The 24,305-nt window shown below is 53.0% G+C and overlaps 5 protein-coding genes across 5 annotated transcripts; 3 read left to right on the forward strand and 2 right to left on the reverse strand.

The window, feature by feature from the left end:
- Positions 1 to 714: 714 nt before the first annotated feature.
- Positions 715 to 1,832, forward strand: INS49_003783 (uncharacterized protein; the record flags this gene model as incomplete). Its single annotated transcript, XM_043164573.1, has 3 exons — positions 715 to 757; positions 941 to 1,550; positions 1,619 to 1,832. 3 exons carry the CDS (start codon positions 715 to 717, stop codon positions 1,830 to 1,832), a joined length of 867 nt encoding a protein of 288 aa, XP_043019338.1.
- A 7,662-nt stretch (positions 1,833 to 9,494) lies between these two features.
- Positions 9,495 to 11,835, forward strand: INS49_003784 (uncharacterized protein; the record flags this gene model as incomplete). The annotated part of the gene is made up of 4 exons (XM_043164574.1): positions 9,495 to 9,816; positions 9,886 to 10,601; positions 10,668 to 11,007; positions 11,186 to 11,835. 4 exons carry the CDS (start codon positions 9,495 to 9,497, stop codon positions 11,833 to 11,835), a joined length of 2,028 nt encoding a protein of 675 aa, XP_043019339.1.
- A 1,494-nt stretch (positions 11,836 to 13,329) lies between these two features.
- Positions 13,330 to 16,043, reverse strand: INS49_003785 (uncharacterized protein; the record flags this gene model as incomplete). The annotated part of the gene is made up of 5 exons (XM_043164575.1): positions 13,330 to 14,002; positions 14,054 to 14,538; positions 14,598 to 14,663; positions 14,719 to 14,869; positions 14,941 to 16,043. 5 exons carry the CDS (start codon positions 16,041 to 16,043, stop codon positions 13,330 to 13,332), a joined length of 2,478 nt encoding a protein of 825 aa, XP_043019340.1.
- Positions 16,044 to 18,557: 2,514 nt separating this feature from the next.
- INS49_003786 (uncharacterized protein) lies at positions 18,558 to 19,328 on the forward strand (the record flags this gene model as incomplete). Its single annotated transcript, XM_043164576.1, has 2 exons — positions 18,558 to 18,624; positions 18,793 to 19,328. 2 exons carry the CDS (start codon positions 18,558 to 18,560, stop codon positions 19,326 to 19,328), a joined length of 603 nt encoding a protein of 200 aa, XP_043019341.1.
- An 806-nt stretch (positions 19,329 to 20,134) lies between these two features.
- INS49_003787 (uncharacterized protein) lies at positions 20,135 to 23,202 on the reverse strand (the record flags this gene model as incomplete). Its single annotated transcript, XM_043164577.1, has 7 exons — positions 20,135 to 21,013; positions 21,206 to 21,246; positions 21,325 to 21,507; positions 21,677 to 21,687; positions 21,802 to 21,867; positions 22,158 to 22,762; positions 22,927 to 23,202. 7 exons carry the CDS (start codon positions 23,200 to 23,202, stop codon positions 20,135 to 20,137), a joined length of 2,061 nt encoding a protein of 686 aa, XP_043019342.1.
- Positions 23,203 to 24,305: the final 1,103 nt, after the last annotated feature.

Genomic DNA, 24,305 nt, shown 5'->3' on the forward strand with positions numbered 1-24,305 from the left:
GATGCAACAGGATGCAACAGGATGCGGCAGACCACCGGATGTACTCCGTACGTAGTCGCTAAGATTCGTATGCAGGGCGACCTTGAAGGTTTCAGGAGCTCTTGGTCAGTCAGGTCAGGCCATGGAGTACGAGCACAGCAACAAGTGAGTACCTAGGTAAGTACATCCAGGCTACATCTTCCTGGGTCGTCCACACGGCGAACAGACATGTCATGTCGAGCACAATCAATTGACTGTAGCCATGGTGACTACTGAGTGGCCCGCCCGTTTCCGTCTCCGTTTCCACCTTCCCCACAGCACAATCCCAAGCTCACCAGAGCTCCCTCCTAGCCCGAACGGTCATCTCACGATCATCAACGTCATCAATTACGTCGGTGCATCGACCACTGGAACGAGACCAGCCCTTCAGCTGAGCTTTTCCTGCTGCTGCTTGCTGCTGCATTGCTGCATCCTGCCAGCATGATGTTACTAGCTGCTGGTGGCTGGAGCTTGTCCCGCATCGGCCACGCATGCCCACAGACTTGATAACCTCTATGCCTCCTCTCTCTCTCCTCATACTGATATTTCCGTCCTTCCTTTCTCACACCACTAGAATTCGTGGGATAGCTCGACCACTCGTACTCACGAACCAGCCGGCCGAATAGCTCGAACCGACTTGACCTGAACAAATCCCGCCAGCCACTCTACCGTTGGTGCTCCCTCGCCGCAGTCAACATGTCGAACATTCTCGAGATCGATCCCATTCCCACCGTCAAGCGTACGTCAAGCCTCTCACCTTTTCACTTCACCCCTTGCTCACCTCCTCTCACCCTCACCACCGTTGGCACGTCCTGGCCTGTCCGTTTCCCCTTCCATGTCCCAATCCCCGTGCCTCAAAGCAGCCGCAATTGCCCACCCATCACTCGAAGTCTGACTGACAATGCCTTCTGCTCTGTTATAGCCGACCCCACTCAATATGAGGTCGCCGGCGACACTGGCTTCAGCACACTATGGGTCGTCTTCGTAATTATGCTGGTAGCCTCGGGCTTCTTCACCCTGCTGTCCTGGAACATCCCTGTGTCGAAGCGTCTCTATCATGTCATCACCACGCTCATCACAATTACCGCTGCTCTGTCTTACTTCAGCATGGCCACCGGTCATGGTGCCAACTTGCACTGCGTCGAGGTCAAGTCTCACCACAACAAGGTCCCCGACACCTACCACGACGTCTGCCGTGAGGTCTACTTCGCTAGGTATATCGACTGGGCCATCACTACGCCTCTCCTGCTGGCTGACCTCTGCCTCCTGGCCGGCATTGATGGCGCCCACACCCTCATGGCTGTCGTTGCCGACCTGATCATGATCTTGACCGGCCTCTTTGCAGCCTACGGCAGCGAGAAGACCGCCCAGAAGTGGGGCTGGTACGCCATTGCTTGCATCGCCTACATTTTCGTCGTCTGGCACGTCGCCCTGCACGGCACCAACACCGTCAAGGCCCGCGGAAACAAGGTCACCAAGCTCTTTGGATCTCTGGCTCTATTTACCTTCATTCTGTGGACAGCCTACCCCATGTGAGTACCGCCACGCATCTGCATCGCCACTCCCACAATTGTTGATACCGGACTGACGTTCCGCTTAGTGTGTGGGGCTTCGCCGATGGTGCCCGCAAGGCCTCCGTCGACTCTGAAATTCTGGCATATGCTGTTCTTGACGTCCTCGCCAAGCCCATCTTTGGCCTGTGGCTCCTCATCAGCCACCGTAGCATCCCCGAGACAAACGTCGAGATTGGCGGATACTGGGCTCACGGCTTGTCCAACGAGGGCCGCATTCGCATTGGCGACGATGAGAACTAAGCCATACTACCAAGGAAGCCTCGGGCTGAAGTAATTGGCAGCTGGCCCCACGGTACAATTCTTGACACGGGAATGTAAGGTTGTTAGTGCGTGAGTGCAGAATTGAACAAGTCCTCAAGACACCACAAGATTGGAACCACGTCGGAAACGGCTGTCAATGAAGAAACACGGGAAAAAAGCACGTATGACATCACGGAACTTGTCTTTTCTTATGGTTGCATTTACTGTGTTTTCGTTTTGTTCACTCTACTCATTCATGATTATTGCATGTTACACGACGATTGGGATGTTTACAGATGTTTTGGCGGCGGACCGTTGAGCGGCAGCATTTGTTTTTGATTCCAGGACGCGACTTGCATCGCCAGACAACTTGGATTAGCATCCTCTACAACCTGTATAATCCAATAGTGATAGCCTGCCTAATCTACTGCACATCACGGCCTATGTGAACCCCAAACATTTGTGAATCGAGTTTTGCGTTGAGTCCGGGTTTGCCACACGAATATTGTGGTTGAGGTCTGTAAATTCTACAAAGCTCGTCCATGATCTGACTCATGGGCAGGTAAGGACGCAAGGACATGGCCATCGTTGGCAATGGTTGAAACCCAGAACTCGTCCTCCTGTGAGGGCATCGACCTCGCATCACCGCATCATCCTTGTAATAGCCCGCCCATCAATTATGCTCCCTGCTTTTGCAGCAGCACCAAGGCATAAATATGGCTTGGCATCGGCTCAGGGTCATCTGAGGCCCCACTCCGTTACTTCACTCTGCTGTCACCAGAAGCTAGGCAGCGAGGTCGCGACGTTGTCTGCCCGATACCATCCGTGACTCAATAGGCATGGTTCGAAATACTTGTGCAGAAGATACAACATGTGGCACTGCAACCCACACGTCGTGCGGTTCAGCGTCCGATTATATCATCACCTTTTCTTGACTTCCGTTGATTTCCGGTGACTCGGCTGTATCGGTTGCATATCACCTCTCTCCCCCAATGCGTGGACTGCCTGCCACCTCCCATGCTTCACTGTACTACACACCAAAATACGGCTTGCATGAGCCAATTCTTCTCGGACAGGCTCGCCGACTCCCTCTCATTGTATTACCCCAGAGGACATGTTACCTTTCTTGCCTGGGTTGCAAAACATTGTTCAGCAGCGAGCAGCCCAGCTCTGCTGTTGTTGTCAGTGAGCCACAATGCGCCGGTCAATCACCCATCATATATTGTGGCGTCAAAAGGCTATGTTCAAGCGCGGCCTGAGCTTTGTATGGTAAGGGACAACACAACTGAGTTGGATAATGTTGCTTTACTCCATTTCTGAATTCCGACCACGATAGGAATGTGTGATTACTCTTTTCATTACCTTACCTGCACAGAAGAATTCCATCAGCCCGAGTCGTAGCCCTAGTCTGAGTTTCTCAACACTGCGCGTTCATACATTTCGTGAGGGCGTGGGTAGTCCGCATGAGCAATTTGGTGAATTGCTGACCAGGTCGTTCAAAAGATCGAAAACAACAGATCCTCGGTCATGACCCAGGCACACGGCGTGTAAGTGTAACATTCTGTTGTTGTAAGTCCGCAAATCGGGGCTATATTTCAACTGTTTGGGGCGACGTGCCCGCAACTGTAATGGGATGGAGTGAGTGTGTTGTGCACTGTAGAGTTCAAGTGGAGCTCAACTTGGACTCGACGGCAAGCTGTGAGGAACGACGTTGCTCATACAAATTCTGTGGTGTTCAATTGACTTAAGAATTCTGGAAAGTGGCAATTGTGGGTGAGAATGGCTTCGACAACATGTGGTTGGCGCGTTCGCGGCTTGCTTGATGTGACGCTGACAGGCAATCTGACGACTTACAAAGGTTATGATCCACTTCCAGTTGTCGGTAGGGGAACCATTCTATTGACGAGACTGTTATCAAATGCTTCTTGGGTTTCCATTTGAGATGCAGGGGTATCAAAACATTCTCAAGGATTGTTTCACTTGTACCTATGCAATGCGTGAAATGACCAGGTATACATTCTTCAACCTGCCAAAGCCCATCCGCAGCCAGTGTGGTTCCTCTTCGCAAACTGAGAAGCACGATGGCTCCTAGTAATCTTCATGAATTTTGGCCGAACTTTGGGTTTCAGTGGCCAGTCTTCGCCGTTGCGCTACCTAATCCAATACCCCAATCGCAGAGCAGGTGGCTGCTAAGGGTCTTTTATGATACCGGGGAACTTTGACACCTTGAATCTGTATACTACGTATAGTATGTACGGCCGAGGGTTGAACAGTGCATCTAACTAGTCAGTTTCGCAGCATTCTTGGACGAGTTACCTGCCTACCGCCCCCCCCCCCCAAAAAAAATTTAGTCAAACCTCGTGCTGACGCGGGCTGGTATCTGATTCTTTTCACACGCTTTGCTGCTTGGTTGGGTAGTCAGACGGGGGCGAATCCCATGTACGCGATGACAGGGCCCTAGATGTCTTCTATGTATTGGTGGTCTAGGAATGAAATCTTGTATCGCAGAAATGAGTGAAAGATCTTACTCAGGCGAACACCATGACAGAGGTATACAAGCTCTCACGTGCGAGAAGCATCCCCATATATTTTATTGGACATTGAAACATACCAGCCAGGCACCACCCTTATAGGGGCTCGGTGAGCGAATTGGCGTCAAGGCTGATACGGCGCCAGCCTTCCTTGTTCTTGGCGAGTGAACGATCAGCTAAGCCCTGATGAAGTTTCGCTTTCTCCTTACCTTGCCCATGACCACGAGTCGGCAAGCTTTCGAAGGAAGGCGCAAGAATGTCACCCCGTCCCCCCCTTGATCTGCGCTCCAGGGGGTGGCCGCATGTGCACTGATGCAAGCCACGGAGCTTGATTGCAAGCGATGTCTCTTCGGCTGGGGCGGCTGGCCACCCAGGTTCTTGGCCCTGAACTTCGGGGAGCATAGTTGCCACGCCTTCGCGTATTTGTACTCGAACAGATCAAGTCACCACACCGTAAATGGGGCCATAACCCCCTACCGTCAGCATCTCCACCATTGCAGAAAACCGACGACTCAGAGGAACGTCTCGGACGAGTATGTGACAACGTAGTTGGCTTCAACAACCTCAGTCGCGGATTCGATTGTTTCTGATAGATCGATGGCGTGTTGCATCGTGGTTTACCTTCTGAGCCTTCGGTTGCCTGCTTCTGGCGATTCTCAAGGAAGACTGCGCCAGAGCTCTGTTACTGTGAGCGGTAATCTCTCGGTGTACCAGCAACGTATGCGTTGGCGTTACTTGACTGCTTTGGTAGACCGAAGACAGGGAGCATGGCTATCATACGAGACATTTGTAAGGGGGCGAGAGTAAGCTGTGGGACTCGATAGGCATGAGCTACCTAGGTATGTTGAGCCGACATTAGGGCCGATGATGCTGTCACAAGTCTGAATCCGCTCCCTAGCGGGGCCAGCCTGCATAGCAGTCTCAGACTTGCCTCCTTGCGGTGGACATGCTTGCTGTCATTGGGCCCCCGTGATGTGACCTAATCTATGCCAGCCTTGCCTGGGCCGCCTCAACACTATGTGTGTATCGGCAGATCGATCGTTGGCTAGAGATCCCCCTTTCTCTCTCTCTCTCTCTCTCTCTCTCTCTACGGGTAATAGTCATAGCCAGTAGCCTAAGAGCCCGCTGCAGCCTCGTGCCTTTCGGCTGGAGCGCGTTCGCCATCTCAGATCCATTGAGCCTCAGCACATCCGGCCACCATAGTTTGCACCAGGCGTGTCCCTTCTTTCTCGGCGGTACTTGCGCCAAGTCCCCAAATGGAATCCATGCTGGTCTACGGACCGTGACCCTGGCTATTGACAGTGTAGGGGAGGGTTTTGCTGCGGCCGTCACGATATGAATGCCTGTGGGTCCTCTTCAGGGGTACGTTGGCAGCTCTTGATTATTCCTTGCTCTTCGCCGCTCACTTTTCACTCCCAATCCAGCAGCACTCTGCAGAGTGTTGTTATATTAGTCTCCGCTTCACACTAGTGGTGGTTCTGGACATTGTGTCTAGCCTCTCGAATACCAGAAAGTAGGTTTTCAGAAACTCCCCCGGCGTAGGGGTAGAGTTCGATGCCCCCGTCGTAGATCCGGAAGGCCGGAGCGAACGTATCATCTTATCTGATGGGAAGGCAATTCAAATCACGACAAGCTTTCTCGGTGGTTCTTCGTTCACTGGACGTGTCATTGCAATTGCATCGTCGCAGGAATTGCGATGACCCGGTGAAAGTAGTCTACAGGGTGCTATGAATGAAGCACTCAGACTTCGTCTTTGCTATACCGAACAAGCGCCGCTTACGTGAACCAATTTTGGAATTTCAGCTGGGCATGGAGCGGCCGAGCAAACAACGAATAACAGCCAATCGCCCAGGTCGGTGGCGTCTGGGGAAACCTTGTAGCGACCCAGCCGGGTCGGGGAAGCCGTGACGGAAACGTCCTGCGCCAAGTGGTTCTTGCATAGAACTTGGCAGCTTGGCCCCGATCATCACTTTGTGTAAGGTGGGAGCCTTTCGACGTCCTGTCATGGCCGAGACGGGCTGGAGAACCCACCTGCTCACATAGCAAGCCATAGCAGCGACGCCAACCATGCCAACCAAGAGCCAAGCCAGCAGTGAGCTTAAAATCATCCGAGGTGCCTCTGGCCCGCGCACAAGCAACAATGGTCCGAATGCTTACCACAAACCATAGTGCCACACAACTCGCCTTGTTCGGACGTCTCATCTCTGGATTGCCCAAAACACATCTCATGTCCTCTCTCTCTCTCTCTCTCTCTCTCTCTCTATCTTTAGATCTCTGGCGGCTAGCCGTTGAGGAGGCCGAGGGCGTGGGGTTGTGAGTCCCGGAGCAGCACGGTGTCATCCGGTGAGGTCACCACGACCGGGGGCTTCGCAGCGTATCTGTTCCACTATTTCGGTCGCTGGATGCAGCCGTGAAACATCGATTGGGTCCCTGTGTTGGCAGCATTGAAGGTTTGGGAAACGTCGATGCGCAGTCATTCAACCACGCCGGGAAGCCAGCCAGACGACCACCGCATCAGCGTGAAGACTTAGCCGCTCTCACATGGGGGCTCCCGGTAACCGGCTTGATCATTGGCCAGGGGGTCGACGAGGCCCCTGGACACTCGTTGACTAATGTGGCTCTTGACGAGCGGTCGAGCTGCCTCGTCCGATCTCACCTTGGGCAGGGGTGCTAATCGGGCGAAACGGCCGGTGCGAGATGATATGCCAGCGGGAGTCGCAGGGCATCTTGTCCCTTTATTGTGAGCGGGCACCCCACCATCGACTCTGCCGGAATGCGAGCGCATAGGGTCACCGGCGGGGCACCGTGAGCACCTTGTGGGCCCCCCGGTGCCGTTGTTAATTTTAGGCTTTTGAGAGCAGATCTCACACCCGCTCCGTGCCGCCCGGATAGCTGGCCCGGCAACTCCTAGTCGGAGCATCCATGTCATGAACTGATTCTGCGTGGTTGGATGCTACCTGCACCCGTCTATGATGAGCCCATGAGCGAAGCCCAGCAGCAAGACGGGCCAGTCCGACATGAGCACAAAGGCTGTGCAGCTTGGTATTGTCTTGACCTGGAGGAGAAAGGCGGCGCAGAGGGGTGGCCGCAGGTTCCAAGCAATTGACGAGGCCGTCTCGATCAATACCATGCTCGGGCAGGCATTCGACCTAGCCGTTCTGGTGCAGACCGACCTCATGCACGGCGTACCAACTCCGCAGGCGGCGACAGAAATACCGGTAATAATAATCTCTGGCTCAGGCTGAGGAGCCGTCTTTGTGCACGTGTGCGTGCCTCGATGGCCGGCTAGTGCGCAGTGCTACCCTACCTCTGGACCTGCAGTGCTATTATTAAAAGAGAAACTGGACGCAAGGGATGGATGCGCGGTGGTGCATGTGTCGCGATGGGCGGTTCACCCACAGAATATTCCAACAAGGCGGACTGGAATCGCAGGTGCCGGCTGCCAGTGCAATGTAGGGCCCTGGTCACAACCGGCAAGGTTGCATGCAGGCGTGCCTGCAGGCGTGCCACCCAAGGGGGGGGGGGGGGTCCCCTTGCCTTTGGAACCATCACTCATCGCCCATCGCCCATCATCCATCCTTCTCTCCTCTCCTCTTCTCCTCCTCTCCTCCTCTCCTCCTCTCCTCCTCCTCTCCTCTCCTCTCTCCTCTCCTCCTCTCCTCCTCTCCTCCATGCCCCCTTCCTCCAACGCCCACCCTCACTCACAACCCCTTCCGGTCGGTCGGTCGCATAGCTAAGACAACGGGCACCACCGCCGGATGCGCTCATCTCCTGGGCAGAACAGGAAAACATGGATCGCTCCATGGGCGGAAGCGGCTATCAAGACGGAAGCCAGCCGCGCCGATGCTTCGATGCTTCGATGGCCCCGCCATGTCGACATTGTGCTCTGAGGAGGGCGTCCGTCCACTTGTCTGTTGGTGAGCCAAGACAGGCACATGTGTGTGTGTGTGTGTGTGTGTGTGAATGAGTGTGTGCATGTATGTACGTATGTATGTATTCATCCCATCACATGGGGCCCCCACCATCCCGAGTTGCCTCATCATCTACTTGCAATTCCAAGAAACACAAGGTGCCGCCAGATCGAGCCGGCCGCAACGCTCTTCGCGACTCTGATTGCACCGCGCGGCTTCAGTCTAACCTCTCGGACGACGACGTGATGGGGTCTCCCCCGCACCCATGGGCCCCCGACTCAGACGGATAGCAAATACTTCGCCTCTCGGCCGCCCCTCTCTGTCCTCTCTCCGCGCCTCCTCCATGTCCGGCTGTCAGGGGCGAAAGGAAACACTTCAGCAACATGTCCCTGAACCTTGCGCCTTGAAGGGTACCCCGCACGGCACGGGCTATAGTCTACTAGGCTACGAGACTATGTGTGTGTGTGTCTGTGTGTGTACACTATACCAGACCGTGTACTCGCCTGCTCCCTGCGCGCCCACCGTAGCCTGCACCGTTGCTTTGTATCGCGACCACCTGGTGTCATCTCACCACACCACACCCTCACCATGGCACGCCGCTGCCACTGGTCAGCCCATTCGGCCCTGAAGCTGCATCTCTCTCGCCCTCGGGGCCCTTCGACCAGAATAGGTAGCTGCCGAAGAAACATGGGCACTGGTGATGGGTTTCGTCTGTTTCAGTGGTAGCCAGTCTTATCTGGCTCAGGCTAGCTGCTCTGTCTTCAATCTGAGTGAAAACATCCCGAACGCCGACAGCATCGACGGAGACAGGCAGCTGTGTCCCTGCGCCGTGGCTGCTCGTCATGTTCGTGTATGTATGCCAGGCTCTGGGTGTCCGGGGGGGGGGTCAACAGGATAGGATGACTGGGTCACTGACAATAGTACTGTGATGCTTGCACGCTGCACAGGCCGGCCCCTGCTCTGCACTGCACGGCGGGAGCAGCAGTCACGTCCGCTCAGAGGTCTTACACGTGGTAGGGATCTTGGGTCTGCGCGTGACTTCCGTCCCGGGCGCTCATTGAGTTCAAGTACATAACCTCCCGCCCTCATTTCTCGTCCTGGGCCATGAGATCGTGTGTAGACAGAGCGTCCGACTTCGTCATCTTAGGCGCGCTCCTTTCGCATCACATCCTCCCTCGGCCTCACACAACCTTCCCCCCAAGCCACAGGCAGCCGTCATCATGAAAGTGGTTGACGCTGTGAAGAATGACGTCCGCACGGATGTGACCTGGAACAAGGTCGGTCGGCTAACGACCAAGGCGGCGAGGGCATTGCCTTCTGCCACCGCGCAGTACATGATCGACAAGGTGCCCATCGTCGGCTGGCTGCCCCGGTACAACGTCCGATGGCTCATCAACGACACCATCGCCGGCTTGACGCTGGGTCTTATGCTCATCCCTCAGGGCCTGTCCTATGCCTCACTTGCGACGATTCCCATCCAGTATGGCTTGATGTCGAGCTGGTTTCCATCAGCCCTCTACGCCTTCATGGGGACCACCAAAGGTGAGCAGACTATTGCTTTTACATGTCTAGGAAATCAAAAACACCTGTCGCTCACGAGATACACACCAGATTTGTCTACCGGCCCGACCTCCCTCATCGGGCTCCTCACATCGGACATCGTCGCGTCCTTCGGCGAGGGCTCACCATACTCGCCTCAGCAGATCGCGTCCGCGGTTGCCCTGTCAATGGGTATATTCGGCATGATCTTGGGTTTCTTGAAGCTTGGCTTCCTGTTGGAGTTCATCTCCATCCCCATCATCACTGGCTTCATCTCAGCTGTGGCCATCACCATCCTGCTCAACCAGATGGGCTCTCTGCTCGGCTCGGACGTTTCATCCGACGGTGCTGCCAGCCAGATCCATGACGTCTTCGCAAACCTCGGTGGAGCCAGTGGCCTCACATGCGCCATCGGCTTCTCATGCATCGCCTTTCTGACCATCCTCGACAAGTCTGGGAAGCGGTGGGGTGACAAGAACAAGGTCATCTGGCTTCTGTCCATTCTGCGCGCTTTCCTGGCCTTGGTCCTCTACACGGGCATCAGCTACGCAGTGAACCACAACCTGGGTGAGGACGACCACCTTTTCAAGGTGGTCAAGGTCAAGTCCAACGGTCTGGAGACGCCTCAGATCCCTTCGATGGACCTTGTCAGCCAGGTTGTTGGCAAGAGTATCACCGTGTTTGTCGGTGCGGCCATCGAGCACACAGCCATTGCGCGGGCCTTCGGTGTGAGGAACGATTACATTCCTGACCAGAGCCAGGAGCTCTGTTACTTTGGAGTTTGCAACGTAGGTGGCTTCGCCTGCTCCCTAAATGCTTTGGGGTGTTCAATTACTAACTCGGGGATCTTCCAGTTCTTTAACAGCTTTTTCCATTCCATGGGTGTTGGCGGTGCCATGTCCAGGACATCTGTCAACTCTTCCTGCAAAGTCAAATCACCGTTGTCCGGTTTTGTCACAACTGCGATCATTCTCGTGTCCATATACAAGCTGGTGGGTCTCCTTTACTGGATCCCGAAGGCGGCGCTCGCAGCAATCATCATCTGCGCGGTGTGGCCCCTAATCTATCCGCCCTCGACCTTCTATCGCTTCTGGAAGACCTCCCTCGCCGACTTCATCACGTCGATGCTGGCTTTCTGGATTACTTTGTTCTATTCGACTGAATTCGGTATCTTCATCCCAGTCGCTTTCAACAGTAAGTTGCATTCTAGTCTCCCTGTCCGGTGACGAGGCGGAGTCTTTGTTTCATCGTCCTTTTTCGACATCGCTTCAACATCCGGCCGATTTTTGACTGACACTACATTCAGTTGTCTACCTCATTCTCCGCCAGACATTTGCATCTATCACGGCATCTGCTGTGCCGCCACGCTCAGAATTGGCTTCTTCTCTCGACGCCGCACGGGGATTGCCGACGTCGCATGTTGCTGATCAGATGATGCTGGATGTTCATGTCTTCCGCTTCAACGAGTCGTTCTTTTTCCCGAACTCGCACCGCCTGACAGCACGCATCCTGGACTCGGTCCAGACTCACCACGGCCCCATCTACAACGGTTCGCGAGGCGCGGAGAGAGAGCGAAACTGGTCCGTCGTGGCTGAGAAGCGCACAAACCGCCTCCGGGTTGCAGCTGGTGTCACTGACCCCTCGGCCCTGCCACCTATCGGCCTGGTCGTGCTTGACTTCGGAAGGGTCAACCACATCGACATCACTGCCGTGTCGCACCTCAAGACTCTGACAGCCGAGATTTACAAATACGGCGGCAAGGGTGTCGAGTTCCGCTTCGTCGATATGAGCCCTTACGTGCGTGAGAGGTTTGAGAGGGCGGGGTGGAGGATCGTGGACGGCAGCGTGCCGCTCTCCTTGTCCGAGGCCGATGAGGCCAAACAGACTAGGCTCTTCAACTCAGTTGCCGAGGCTGTCATGGCGCCCAGGATGAGGGACTCGCACTTCGAGGAGCAATATCTGGAGAAGTCAGACACGGTGAACACGCTGAAGCCGACAGCGTCGTACATGGAAGATGCCTGAAAGAGGGCTGTCTCCCCGGAAGCAGGAGCGCCACTGATGGGACGGAGATGTGGAACGTACGAAGCTGGGCAGGTGCTGGCTCATCATGTGAAACGTACGGTCATGCTCCTGTTGTTTCCAGGAGGTTTCCTCCTCCTTTCATCCATGTCATTCTTTTCGTTGTTGATAGCTCTGAATACAGAAAACACCTACAGTCGTTACCAAAATGAGTGCAAGCGTCTAAACGTCTCACTCAATAGAACTCTCTACCTGATGATAATGTTCAGTGGATTAGTCCTCAATTTGCATAGGGTGAACTCATGTTAGCTTGATGGGTTCATAGTAGTACTGTCAACTCCGCGTCTCTGCTTCGAGGCAGCTAGCCAGGTACCCAGAGAGGTTTCTAGGTCTTGTTCAGCTTTGTCAAGTCTAGGCCGTGCCCGGGGAATTGAAGCTCAACCAGTACGCAGAACAAGCAGGCAGCCAAGCCGCTGTCTTGAATCCATTGTCCAAAGATGATCGATAATAGCGCAAACAAAAGAAGCCGCTTAAAAGGCAGGACACAATGAACAGTATTAGAAGTAGTCCTTTGCTGGGATACGAGTCATGCACGGTATTTAAACAGCTCAGATCATCCAAGGTTTAAAGCATGTCGAGCATTTGAGCAAATCTCAACTGGCAGGAAAGCTGAAGTCCCAGTAGACGACCCTCTTGCCTTCCGAGACAGCCTTGGCACCCACCGAATCTCTAAAGATGTCAAGCAACACAAAGGCCGCCGCTGCGATCCCGGAGACACTTCCGGGGCGGGAGCTAATGGGCTTCGTATGCTGCAAGTGCGGCGAAGCAACATTGGACAAAAAGGTCAGCAAGTGCTTGAACAAGTGTGGGCACGAACGCTGCGATTGCTGCCAAATTTTTGACCGAGCAGGGCGCTTGTGGAAACAGCAGTCTTTGATTCCCATCAGCTGGGTTTGTGTCTGCGGCCGGGCGCACTTGGTTCTAGATTCACTAGTAGTAAGTCGGCTCACGCGGCCCATTTGTCCTTGTGATACACCTGGATTTGCCGCCTTGTACAACACGACCGGAAGACTATGCAAGGGCTTAACAATCAGCTCTCCATTCCCTCTAAATACCACTAATGATGCAAAGCAGCTTTTGTCGTTTTTAGAGAGTACTTCATGGGGAAGCTGTATCCAGTTGGAGCGAGAGGAGCACGAGAAGTCGATGGTCGTGGAGCAACAGGGATTCTGTCAACCAGGAGAGGTAGGACTGTTTAGGCAAGCCCAACGGTTTTCAAGCGTGCGAGTGCCACTGAAATAGTGGGTTATTGTAATATTATATTAATCGGTCGAGCCTCACTCCCCTGGATTTCGAGACGTCGTGTATTACACTAAAAGAGGGGGGGGGTCAAGATTGTAGTCGGCACACTCTCAGGTCAATTAATCTAGTGTTTAGGGAAATACCTCGAGTAATAAAGACTTGGTAATGGTTGTACATGAATAAGCAATAGTGCCTCTAGACCCTATTGGAGCCCACAAACTCAGGCCAGTAGTTTCCTGCTAATCTTCTCGGGCCTCTGCTATTCCCAGCATATGAGCTGTTGAAACCCGTGTACTCCCCGAGACTTGGCGGCAAGTCATTTACACCCCTGCCCCAAGTGCTGCTTTCATTTCGTCCCAGAGTGAGAACTAGCTCCTTGCCCTCTGTGAAGAAGCTGTGATCTACCCAACTCTTGGTGTATGGCACACCGTTTAGCGTAGCGGACTGAATGAAAATGGCCTCATACGTTGGGTCGAAGTTGACGTTGCGAACGGTAGCAGTCTTACCAGTGACCGGGTGCGTGATGTTCACACTGGCGAAGTAGGGCGGTATAATGAGATATACGTCCTGACCTGGGTTTGGAAACAGTCCTATCATGCTAAAGGCCAGGAAGCTTCCCATAGCACCGGAGTCGTCGTTTCCTGGGAGGCCAGCGGGTGTTGGGCTGAAGAAAGACGGGATGTAGAAATGGGAGCGCTTCGCAGAGAGCGCAGGGCGACCGGCGTAGTGGTATTGGAACACGGTGAGGAACGCAGGCTCGTTTCCTATGTAGGTGATATTTTGGTCGTGGAGGTAGTCCAGGCGCCGTACAAAGCCTTCGGGCCCGCCGTACAGCGTGATGAGTGTTGCTTGGTCGTGGGGAACAAAACTGGTCAGGTCAGTAATTGGTGCCGAGATCTGCGAAAGGGATGATACATACAAGCCATATTCCCACAGACTGCTCTCAAATGTCTCCCTGCCGGAATTCTGAAGTGAGCAAGCAATGCCTGAGCTGTCGATGTTGCTGCACGTCAGGGGATCCTGGACTTCCCACGTCTGATTCAGGAATTTAGGCTGGAAGAAGCCGACAAAACCTGTGTCCACCGGCCCAGTCGACGTGTTGATGAAGGACGTCTGATCAGCTCGGTAAATGTTCTGCCAATTCCCGCTGGATTCGACATATTTCTCCTGGTCAGCTGTGTTGTTCAGAGCAGCAGCCAGCTCGGAGATGCAAAAGTCATTGTAACTGTACTCGAGGGTCCTAGAGACACTACGAGTCATTGTCCCGAAGCCCTTGTAGTCAAAGTCCTGCACCGGAATATAACCAAGAGCTTTCCAGCTGTCAAGGCCACCGCGTCCGTTGCAACACCAGTCGTAAGGTTCGACTTCGGCGTCTTTAACCACTGCTTCGTATCCAAGATTCCACTGCAAATATCAGCTTCGTTGAGACGCTCGAAGAAGGCGATTCTCGGCGCGGTGCTCACATCGATATTGTTGGAAAGACCCTTCAAGTACCCATCGACGAGCACAACATCCGCATTTGACCCACCCTGGAACTACTGTCAGAGAATGCAACCACCAAGTTTCAACGCAGAAAAGGCTTACCTGCGTGTAGCCTTTACTGAGACTCATGCGGCAATCTGGTAGCCAGCCAAGATGGGCGTAAGTATCGATTAGAGACCTAATCATGTCCTCCACGGCTTCCGGATCTACCACAGTCAAGAAAGGAATCTGCGATCTGAAAGAATCCCAAAGACTGGTACCACACAACCCCAATTAGCACCTGCGGGTGAGATACTGTTATACGGTCCAATCTTATTTACTTACCAGTAAAAAGAGTCGAAGTAGGGCTCGCTACTCGACCAGAGCGGGTTCTCGCCAGTGTAATTCTGCGGATTGATCATTGTACGGTAGTACCCGCTGAAAAAGTTGGTCGCAAAGGAAGGATCCACTCCCTCTACGTCGACAGAAATGTAGCTCAACTTCTCCCTCCACGCACTTCTTGCAGCGTTCCGGACGCCGTCGAAATCAAAGTCCGGAATCTCGGACTCGGCTTGAGCACACGCCTGGTCGACACTGATGAAGCTTGTTGCGGTGCGGGCGTAAATTGGGCCATCTCCACTGGCGAAACGCACGAAAGCGCCACCGGGCAGAGGATAACCGTTGATAGATCGCGAGATCTTGAACTCCTTGACGTCAGCACTCGCGCGGCTGTTTGAGTAGATGCCGTTATCGAAGATGGCAGCTCCGGAGAAGTCTGTACAGAAGTGTAGCACGTAGTTGCCCACGCCAAAACTGGGAGCAAACCTCGCATTTCCAGTGATGCGTCCCGTCGCCGCGTCAACAGCCACAGTTGCGTTGTCCTGGCGACTGTCCTGCAAATCCGTCAGGTCCTGGAGAATCAGGGGGTGGCTGTCGTTGCCCGCTGAGTCCGGAAAGGAGAATTTGAAAATGGAGGTGTGCTGGGTCGTGGTCATCTCTGCCTGGATCGCCGAGTCGAGGGTAATGCTGAAGTACCCGGGCTCAGCCACTACGCTATCGTTGCTAAAGGCTCCAAACCGCGCGCGCGCCTTTTTTGGAAAGACGCAGTTGTTGACGTCTCCGCCGGGGCAGCTGGCGAAAGGAAACAGTGCAAAATTGCCAAGCGATGGGCTCCCCCCTGTTCCCGAATCGTGGAGTACACTGAATCCTGTGACATTGCTGCCATCAAGGGTGAAGCCACCCTGGTTACTGCCACTGTTGGTGTCACTGACGGCCTTTGCCATGCCGTAAGGCAGCGAGGCGCCTGGAAAGACATTACCACCGTTGCTGGCTCCGACGAGGGGGTCGACAAACTGCAAGTTGTCGACAACGGTGCTTTGCGCGGTGGCCACTCTGGCTGCTCCCAGCAGGGACGCCACCGTACACAGGTGGGCCGTCGCAGAGAACATGGCTGCCCAGGCTGGAGTTTGACGAGCGGTGCGAAGAGGAAGCGTCTAAGAGTGCGGGAATGAATGAAAGTGAAGATGTTCAGACTGATTCCCGCTTGTGCCGACATGTAGACGAACACGTCACAAGAATGTCTGCAGTAACCAAGCGCCTGCAGTGTCGCTCAGAGCAGCAACACGCTTTGCAGATGCTCCGGATACCCCGGTTTACAACGCAGGAGTCAAATAGAATGCTGTGCAAGATAATTGGACCGCGGGCGGCGAGGCCCCTCTAATAACTCGCTACCATGTTCAATCTCAGATGTGCACCTGCTGCAGGCATCGCTCAGGTCAGGTGCAGGCAAATAATCAAACTCTAGCGAGAGGAGGTTGCGAAGCGCATGGGTGCAGCTTGCAGCAGGTGCCGATCCGGATCAGCCTGCATTGTGTCATCCATTCAGTGAATGTGACCAGGACTCCGCATCCCATTTTCTCTCCATCTCTCTCTCTCTCTCTCTCTCGCGGGCACGCCCTTGTCATTGACAGTGGTTACACAGGACAGGAACGACACGGCACATGTAGGGGCTTTGAGCATCTAGACAGGCGAGAGCGATTGTCGCCTTGGTCACCAGTGCAGCGCGAGAAAGGGCCCGAGAGTTGGCGTGGTCACTGAGAAACAACTAGACAACTGGTCGGGGCACGCAAGGAATATGCAGTGGTTATTAGTGGCTTCCATCCCATGCCCAGAGGGGTTGCACTGCACCTCCCTTAATTATCACGTACGAGTAAATAAGCTGGCCGTTTTGTGGTGCACAGGGGGGGGGGTAGCACTGCAGCAGCGGCTTGTGCTCTGCAAGAAGGGACGAACTCGCCAATACAAACGGCTCCCCAGGTGAGCTGGGTGACAAGGTTTGGAGATGGACAGGGGGTAACAACCGAAGGTGCCTCGGTGCCCAACAATCCGAGGGCAGGACGGCGGGGGGGTTTCGGCTTGCAGGCATGATTATTACGAAGTCTAAACAAAGGCGCACACTCCTCTATCGCCCAGAAATCGAGGTTGGGTGGCCTGCGGTCACCCAACCTTGCTGCACGCGTGGCTGCAAGTGTTGCTTGTGCCTTGCATGAAACCATTAAATGATAGTCAGTATCTCTTGCCGTCAAAGGCAGGTGGAATGCTGCCAATCGGAGGCGATGCAACCCACGGCAAATCATTGCTATGCCCTGCCCAGCCTGCCTGCCTGCCTGCCTGGGCTGCCCGGGCCTCTGCAGTGCATCCGTACCTCGTGGATGCCAACCTTGGCAGGTCTGGGGAGATTATTCGGAGCAGTCTATCTACCCTTGCGCCTTGGAGAAGGTCGGCACAGGGACCCGAAATGCCGCCCACATCGAGTTGGGGGTTACCCGGCCGCAGACGTTTGAGTTCCCAGGAGAAGACAGTCTTTGTTGTTGTCTAAACCTTCCCGTAACCCTAGTGTTAACAATAGCCCTGGTTTCAAATGCTGCCAATGATCTACACAAAGATGTACAGCAACAGTCAAATAATAATATATGAAAACCTGAAGATACAATGATTGAGATCATGGGGCAAAAGCGCTGGCTTCACTTGGCCCATCAGTGCTCACATAAGCTGACTTGCCCAACATTTCGCAAGTCAAAGTAATCTATATTTTATTAAGAAGTTTGGATAATTCATTCATTCAAACTCTCGACTCCTCCTCCAAGACAATTTGCTATTGCATTCCGGTATTCTTTTAGATAGTGGTGGTCTCGTTTTTAATCTGTACACATATGCTTCTTAGGTAGAACGTATAACTATATACTTATACCTACTATCTCTAATCCAAAAACTTGATCATCCACCATATTATATATATTCTCACTTGAAAAGACGTCTATCCTCTCCCAATGCTGGCTGAATCATCACAGTGTTGAGCACCTGTATTAAAGCGTGTTCCGCTAGTAAAACTACTCTTTCCCCCTCCTCCGGTGGAAAGGAGGCTTCGAGGATGACGTTGGCTCTGAAAAGTCTAGGTGGTTTTTTTTTGGCCTCCGCCTTGACGCCCCGGGGAGACACTCGTGATAACTACATAGGACACTTGTTTCCCACAGTCCGAATTAGCGTGCCTAGGTAAGTATTTGATAGGGTCGAGAGTGCACTCATAAGGCCACACAGAAAGTAATAATTACTGCACAGGTGTCTAGTCATGATTCCCACTAGAGGGCGCTACAAGGTCACGGCTCCATTCTAAACACCTGGCAGTGCCCGTTCGCGTAAGATGTACCGGCCTTCAGCATAAACCACGCCGCACCAAGCACCGTCATAGTCCCTCGCTATCTACCCTCATGTCCTTGGTACAGACGCCATTGCCATGCACTATATGTATCGGGGCCTCGACCAAACCAGAAACCCCTTAGTGGAGTGCAAAAAAGCTTTGCGCCGCTCATACTTACCTGCTTAGGTATTTATTCCATCGCATCTGCCACCTTTTGCAACTACTCGACCACGAAGCAAGAAACCCTCCTCACAAACGTCCAAGCATGGCCATCTTTACATCCGACGAAGGCGAAGGCGGCACGATTGCTGAACGCATCGCAGTTATCGGCAGTAAGTTTTTTGAATTGTATCCTTCACAGTTCCCGTGTGATTCCTGAGCCTTGTTGCTTTGGTGCAGGGATGGTAGGTAGGTACCGGTAGTGAACGAGACCTCCCACTACCGCCCTTCGATTTCTCCATTGGTCACCGCAAAGCTTCAGATTGTTGACAACGGTCTAGTCATCTGCTTCGCATTCTCTTGGATTCCAATTTTCATCATCTGGAAGCTTAGTTCGACCTACCGAAGACGTTCCAGAAGCCAAGAACAAGAGCTAGAGGCCGGCAATATGCCGTTCCAAACGAACCCGTCAAAACCGAAGAGAAACTCCTGGAAGCCGCCTCCGCAGGTGCGACAGAGCATCGAATTGACCAGAAATCCACAAGAACTACCTCCGACTGCTCAAGGACGAGACGGTCTCCAGAAAGAATACCGTGGCAAGCGAAGGCCAATGCCTACCCAGCCCACCGACCCCAAGATCAGAATGCTTTCTGACAACGACGACGCTGCAATCGAGGTGCAACACAACAGATCTGAGGATCTGCAGCATGAATCATCACGGTCTAGGCTATTCGAGCAGCCAGCCCAGCCGCTTCGAGCCTCCTTGAGGCACCAAAGCCCGCCTGTCGACCACGACTCGGATGAGTCGTTTGGCGCTCCCGGTCCAAGCTTTAGAGTGCCTCGCAACTATCGACGGTCTGGTCAGGATCCGCGGTAATAATGCCTACTTAGGTACAAGATACCCCCAACCCCTTCAGGGACGTGCGGAATCATGAGAAGTCCTAGCTCAATCCTACGGCTCTCTGTGGACGGGGGCCTTTGGATTTTGGTGGACTGTCAGGGTTATGTTTTTCTTCAAGCTCTAGGGTGAGACCTGTGAGAGGCGTGAGGGCTGTGTAAGTGTGTCTGAGGGAGATTGGGTTCCCGAACTGGGTCCCCGGGGCGGACTTAGTTTCGTTGTCCGTCGTATAGCCCAATTTCGAGCACTGCGATGGTCCATAGTCAGTGAGCAAGGAAGACCCGAATGTGAGGCTCCAGATGTCATCGATTTTAAGTGCGGAAACTCTCTCCCTCCCCACCACCTAAACACCTGAAAAGAAGAATGCAATGACAACTGAAGAAAGGCAAGAAAGTTTCGATTCAAGTGGACACAATCAACCCGCGAAGCACCTGGTCATCTTTCTAAGGTATGTTAACTCGCTCAAGCGCATTGAAACTTGAGATACGAGGCATTCGTATGCCCATCTCACGTAGATAGGTGATTTTGTGAGCGAATAATTATGCCTTCACCCTCTCAGAGCTGCGTTCTCTGGTCAGTGCTTTCCATCTGCTGTGCTTATTAAATAAGGCGTTGTCTATATATGCTAGATAACATAAATATTATAATTTACTCACTCAAGAAGACCTCTCTAATCTGTAACGTGTGGTTACCTAAACACAGTATGTGTAAATGTACATTAATCTAGCACTCGTTGACTCTCTCTCAGCCAGATGGATTTCTCAACCCTTGTATGAAATTCGCGTTTACATCAGGCTAAAGAAGACGGTGATCGCACCCCAAGTGATGAGAAGTATGGGATAATCTGAGTAAGACAGCGAGGACTTGGTGGAGTTTGCAGCCGAGCTGTGGTTTGCGCTCGAGCTCACGCTCTCATATGTCCTGTGGGGGAAAGCATCGTAAAGACCCTCGTGGATGGTCACATCGCTGAAATCGACGCTCCCGGTACCCTCAGCGAAGAAGCTGATATTAGTCGAGGCGCTGTACCAAGGTTTAATCCACGTGGATAAGGCGAATCTGTCATTTGCGTGGATCTCGACGATGGAGTTGTCGACCACCACAGTCAGCTTCAAGGTCTCCAAGGTCTCTTCTCCGTCTTCAAGCAGGTCGAACAGCCGAAGCAGGCCTTTCTCTGGGCGTGTATCGATCTTTGTGCCTCCGGTTGTAGCCGCAGCCGCGCTTGAATTGGAACGGTCGACGAGGAGCGTCTCGTTGGAGAGTTTGTACCATATCGTGGTGCTCTCGTGTTCGCTTTCCAAGATCCGCAAACCCGCACGCAAGTCACTCGTGCGTGCCGAAGAGGGAAACGTTAGGTTAGCAGTCAGAACGAAGTAGCGCGATGTAGGACTCTGAGCAAATGCTATCCGACTGGGTGAGGTGATTTTCCGCGCTGGCTCTGTACTCAGGCGCGAGCCATCTCCACGCATGGCAGCCAGAGGCTCTTGCGCAATGACTTGTCGAAGAGTCTTGAGAGATAGTGTCCCGGCGGATTTATCAGCAGAGTCAACGACCCAAGCGCCGGGAACCTCACGAGAAAGCTCGTTGTCCACGACGTTTGTGATATATCCAACAGTGAGCTCCCGAGGCAGACACAGTGCGCCCGTCCAAGTCGCTGCTGGAGCATCCTGCAGCATTCAGAGTCAGCTATCAAAGCAGCACCGAGTAAGCAGTTCCGTATGAATCTGTGAGGGAACAGGTCATAGTGCAGCCATGGCTTGTCTCAAGATCTGCAGCCTAATGGAACCTTTGAAGTACAAGCTACAGATAGAAGAGACTCTTCCTTGAGGGAATTAAGATTGTATCCGAAAGCTGCTTACTTCGTATCCTTTTTTTCCGTAAAGATTTCCGGTGAGCCAGACTGCAGCATTGAGTGTCAGCCATCAAAGCACCGTGGAAGATACTTTACGGATTTGTGGAGGAGAAGACCGCTGCTTACCATAGCTGATCCATCGGTCGTGGTGTAGGCCACTCTTGGTAGAGGCTAAAGACGAGGACGGGAGGGTCTGGCCCGCGGCTGCGTAAGCAGAGATACCCCAGTCCAGGAAACCGGACATTGTGGGCGTGAAGATTGGGAGTTGAGTCTGATTGTGGAGTATGACTTCCCCGGAGGCCCAATGCACTGCGATAAGTATAGTCAGCCCAAGATACGAGGCATCATGCCAAAGAATAAGTTGGCCCAAGCGAGCACCCGCATCTCAGCCTGTTCCGTTGTCCTAGCTCACGGGAGTCTTTCGACTTGTGGCAGCTATGTGGCTGGAGTTTGAGGGCAACCACTGGAAGCTGCTTACTATCGTGATGGCTGATCGTGAAGTCAGTCGATTTGCAGAATCAGAGGTGACGACTGTGGTAGAATGACTAGATATGACAGGTTGACCACCTTGGAAAAGGTGGTGAGAGGTTGGAAGGCACTTACTATTCACCCTTAGGCGCATCGCCTACGACGTGGTTCCATTCGTCGGTCCATTCGCTCCCAAATGTACTGCCGATCATTTTCTATTAGCGACTTCTGTTTCAGCAGTTCCAAGTGTCTGAAGAGTTTTCCGAAGAGATGGCCGACAGGTTGCTCAAAGAATAACGCGGGTATAGTAGTTGTAACCCTGGCTAGATAAGCATGAAATCCACGCAGAGGGTGTGGATGCATCCATTTTCCCTCTGTATTCAAGTGGTATCAGGAGCTTTTTCTCCCAAGAGATCTCCTGGCACGGCTTCCGTGGCATTCAGGAAATCAAAGAAAAGGGTGAGAGTTTCTGGAGGAAAGAAGGTACTCACTGAAACATTTCTCCATCACTATTGTTGATACCATTCTGGTCAATGTTTTGGGTATTGGAAACCTCTTCGTTAAATCCGTAGACAATACCAAAGGTGGCATCAGATGAGGTCACATTCTGGGCCTCCTTCCACCACATCCCAAGATACTCCCAGGATTGGAAATCATCCTCAGCGGTACCATTTTGTCGATATAAAAACTCGGCTGGGCCAGCCTCATCCCCTTTGATGCCCCCAGAAATAGTCACGTACCATGTGCCGTTTCGACTGGCACTGATCAGCTCATCGAGCTGATAACTCTGGAAGAAATACGGGTCCCGGAAAGCGGTTGGTTCGATGTTGTCCGGCTGTACGATGACAGGGTCCCAATCCATCTTGGTGAAGTTCCTGCCTCCATCATATGAAACAGCAACGGATTGAGTCTCGCTTTCAGCTATATATTCAATCGACCAAGTAATTGGGAGGTGTTTTACACCGGAGTACATCAAAGTCGGCTTCCCGTCAATCCCGCTAGGGATGACGGAGCCGTCAAAGACAGCAAGCGGATCGTTGGCTCCCCCTGGTGAGATGAACTGCTTTCCCATGGGGTTCACATCCTCATAAGTGACCTGAGTTTTGTTAGTAATCAACACAATACGGTGCTCCAAAGCCAGAATGGCATGTTGAAGATAAATATATGGCACATGTCTTGCCTCTGTTGCCTCATATACACGGAGACGCGCTCACGAGATTACACACAAGAAGAAAACAGTTCCTCCTTTGGACCACTCACCAAGTCATCTGTCTTGGTGCCCGATGCACCGTTTGGTGCTTTGTTCAGGAGGAAATTGACATGAAAGGAGCCAGTATCTGGATCGGTGTAGTGCATGCATGGATCTTGCAAGGTTCCTTGCAGAGGCACAATGTGTGCCTTGGAGCGCCATGTCCAGTAGAGACTGTCCTCAATCTCAGTCAAGTTGGGCGGAGCTTTCGTATGATCCAGTTTAGCCGAGCAGCTCCTAATTGCAGTCGTGAGGCTCACCACGTGGAGCAGGCATGGTCTGAGCATGGTAGCCGGCTGCTCACTTGGACAGAGGTAGCAAAACAAGATCTGATAGGCCGCTAAAAGAAACGAATGTCTGCGCCTAGGCGCATGAAAGAATGGAAGAGCAGCTCGAGACTATGGAATTATCCCTTGGATTTCAGCCAAGCTCAAAGTCACCATTATAAGAGGAAGATGGGCCGGAATGGGAGGTGAGTGGGGACTTCGGAAGCTCTCCGTGATCAGTCAACCCTTCATTAAAGTTAAGAAGGCAGTGAATGACCAGGGGGTTAGGTACCTAGGTATCCTCCCACTTCATCCTAAGCCCCTATATGGGAGCTGTCAGCTTTCAGCGGCATTAGAACTTGCCCTTCGCCACGCGAACGAAAGGCTCCATCATGCTGCCTGTGCTTCTGCGTGACCGTCATGGTGATCACCTCTCCAAAAGGTTGCTATCTCGTCCACCCGCGAGTCGGGGTCCCGCAATGAATCATGGCACATCGTGGGTTGGCCCACCTTTGCTCTACAATCTGCCTGACAAGTGGTGAGCACAGAGTCAACATATCTCGGCAAAGCCGGATAGCAAATTACCGCGCAAATTTGAACACATCGCGCCTTAAACGCGTGGCTATGAAGACCGGAAGGCAGATCAAGGGCAACCTGAGAAGATTTCCGAACTAGTCTACACAGAATAATGAAATTTACGGGGAAAACCTCATCCTGGCACAGTCCAATCCGTCTACACTTGTCAAGCTATATCTAGCTGGCTCCATACTGTAGTCGGTATCAGTAGCCCCAACATTTGCTGTTCGCCTCGCTAGGGGTATTTACCGAAAGCTCATTCGAGACATGGTTTGCTTTCTCCATAATATCTGAGTGGATGTGGAGTCTCCTTTCACTACAGAACTATCTTAGCGTACAAGCAAATCCACAAGTTCTCTTGATTTGCCTGCTAACGACCACGATATCTGAATCCTGGGCTTATCTATGTGACATATATTCATGCCCTCTTTGCTGCGACTCGCTTCTTTTGATTGCAAAGCCTGCAGACGCAGCGGCACCGTCTCTGCTTTTCCGACGTATCTATTGGGCCAGGGGCTATAATCTAGTCTCGATATGTACTGATACTT

Source organism: Diaporthe citri (genome assembly GCF_014595645.1).
Source record: "Diaporthe citri strain NFHF-8-4 chromosome Unknown scaffold_10, whole genome shotgun sequence".
NCBI lineage: Eukaryota > Fungi > Ascomycota > Sordariomycetes > Diaporthales > Diaporthaceae > Diaporthe > Diaporthe citri.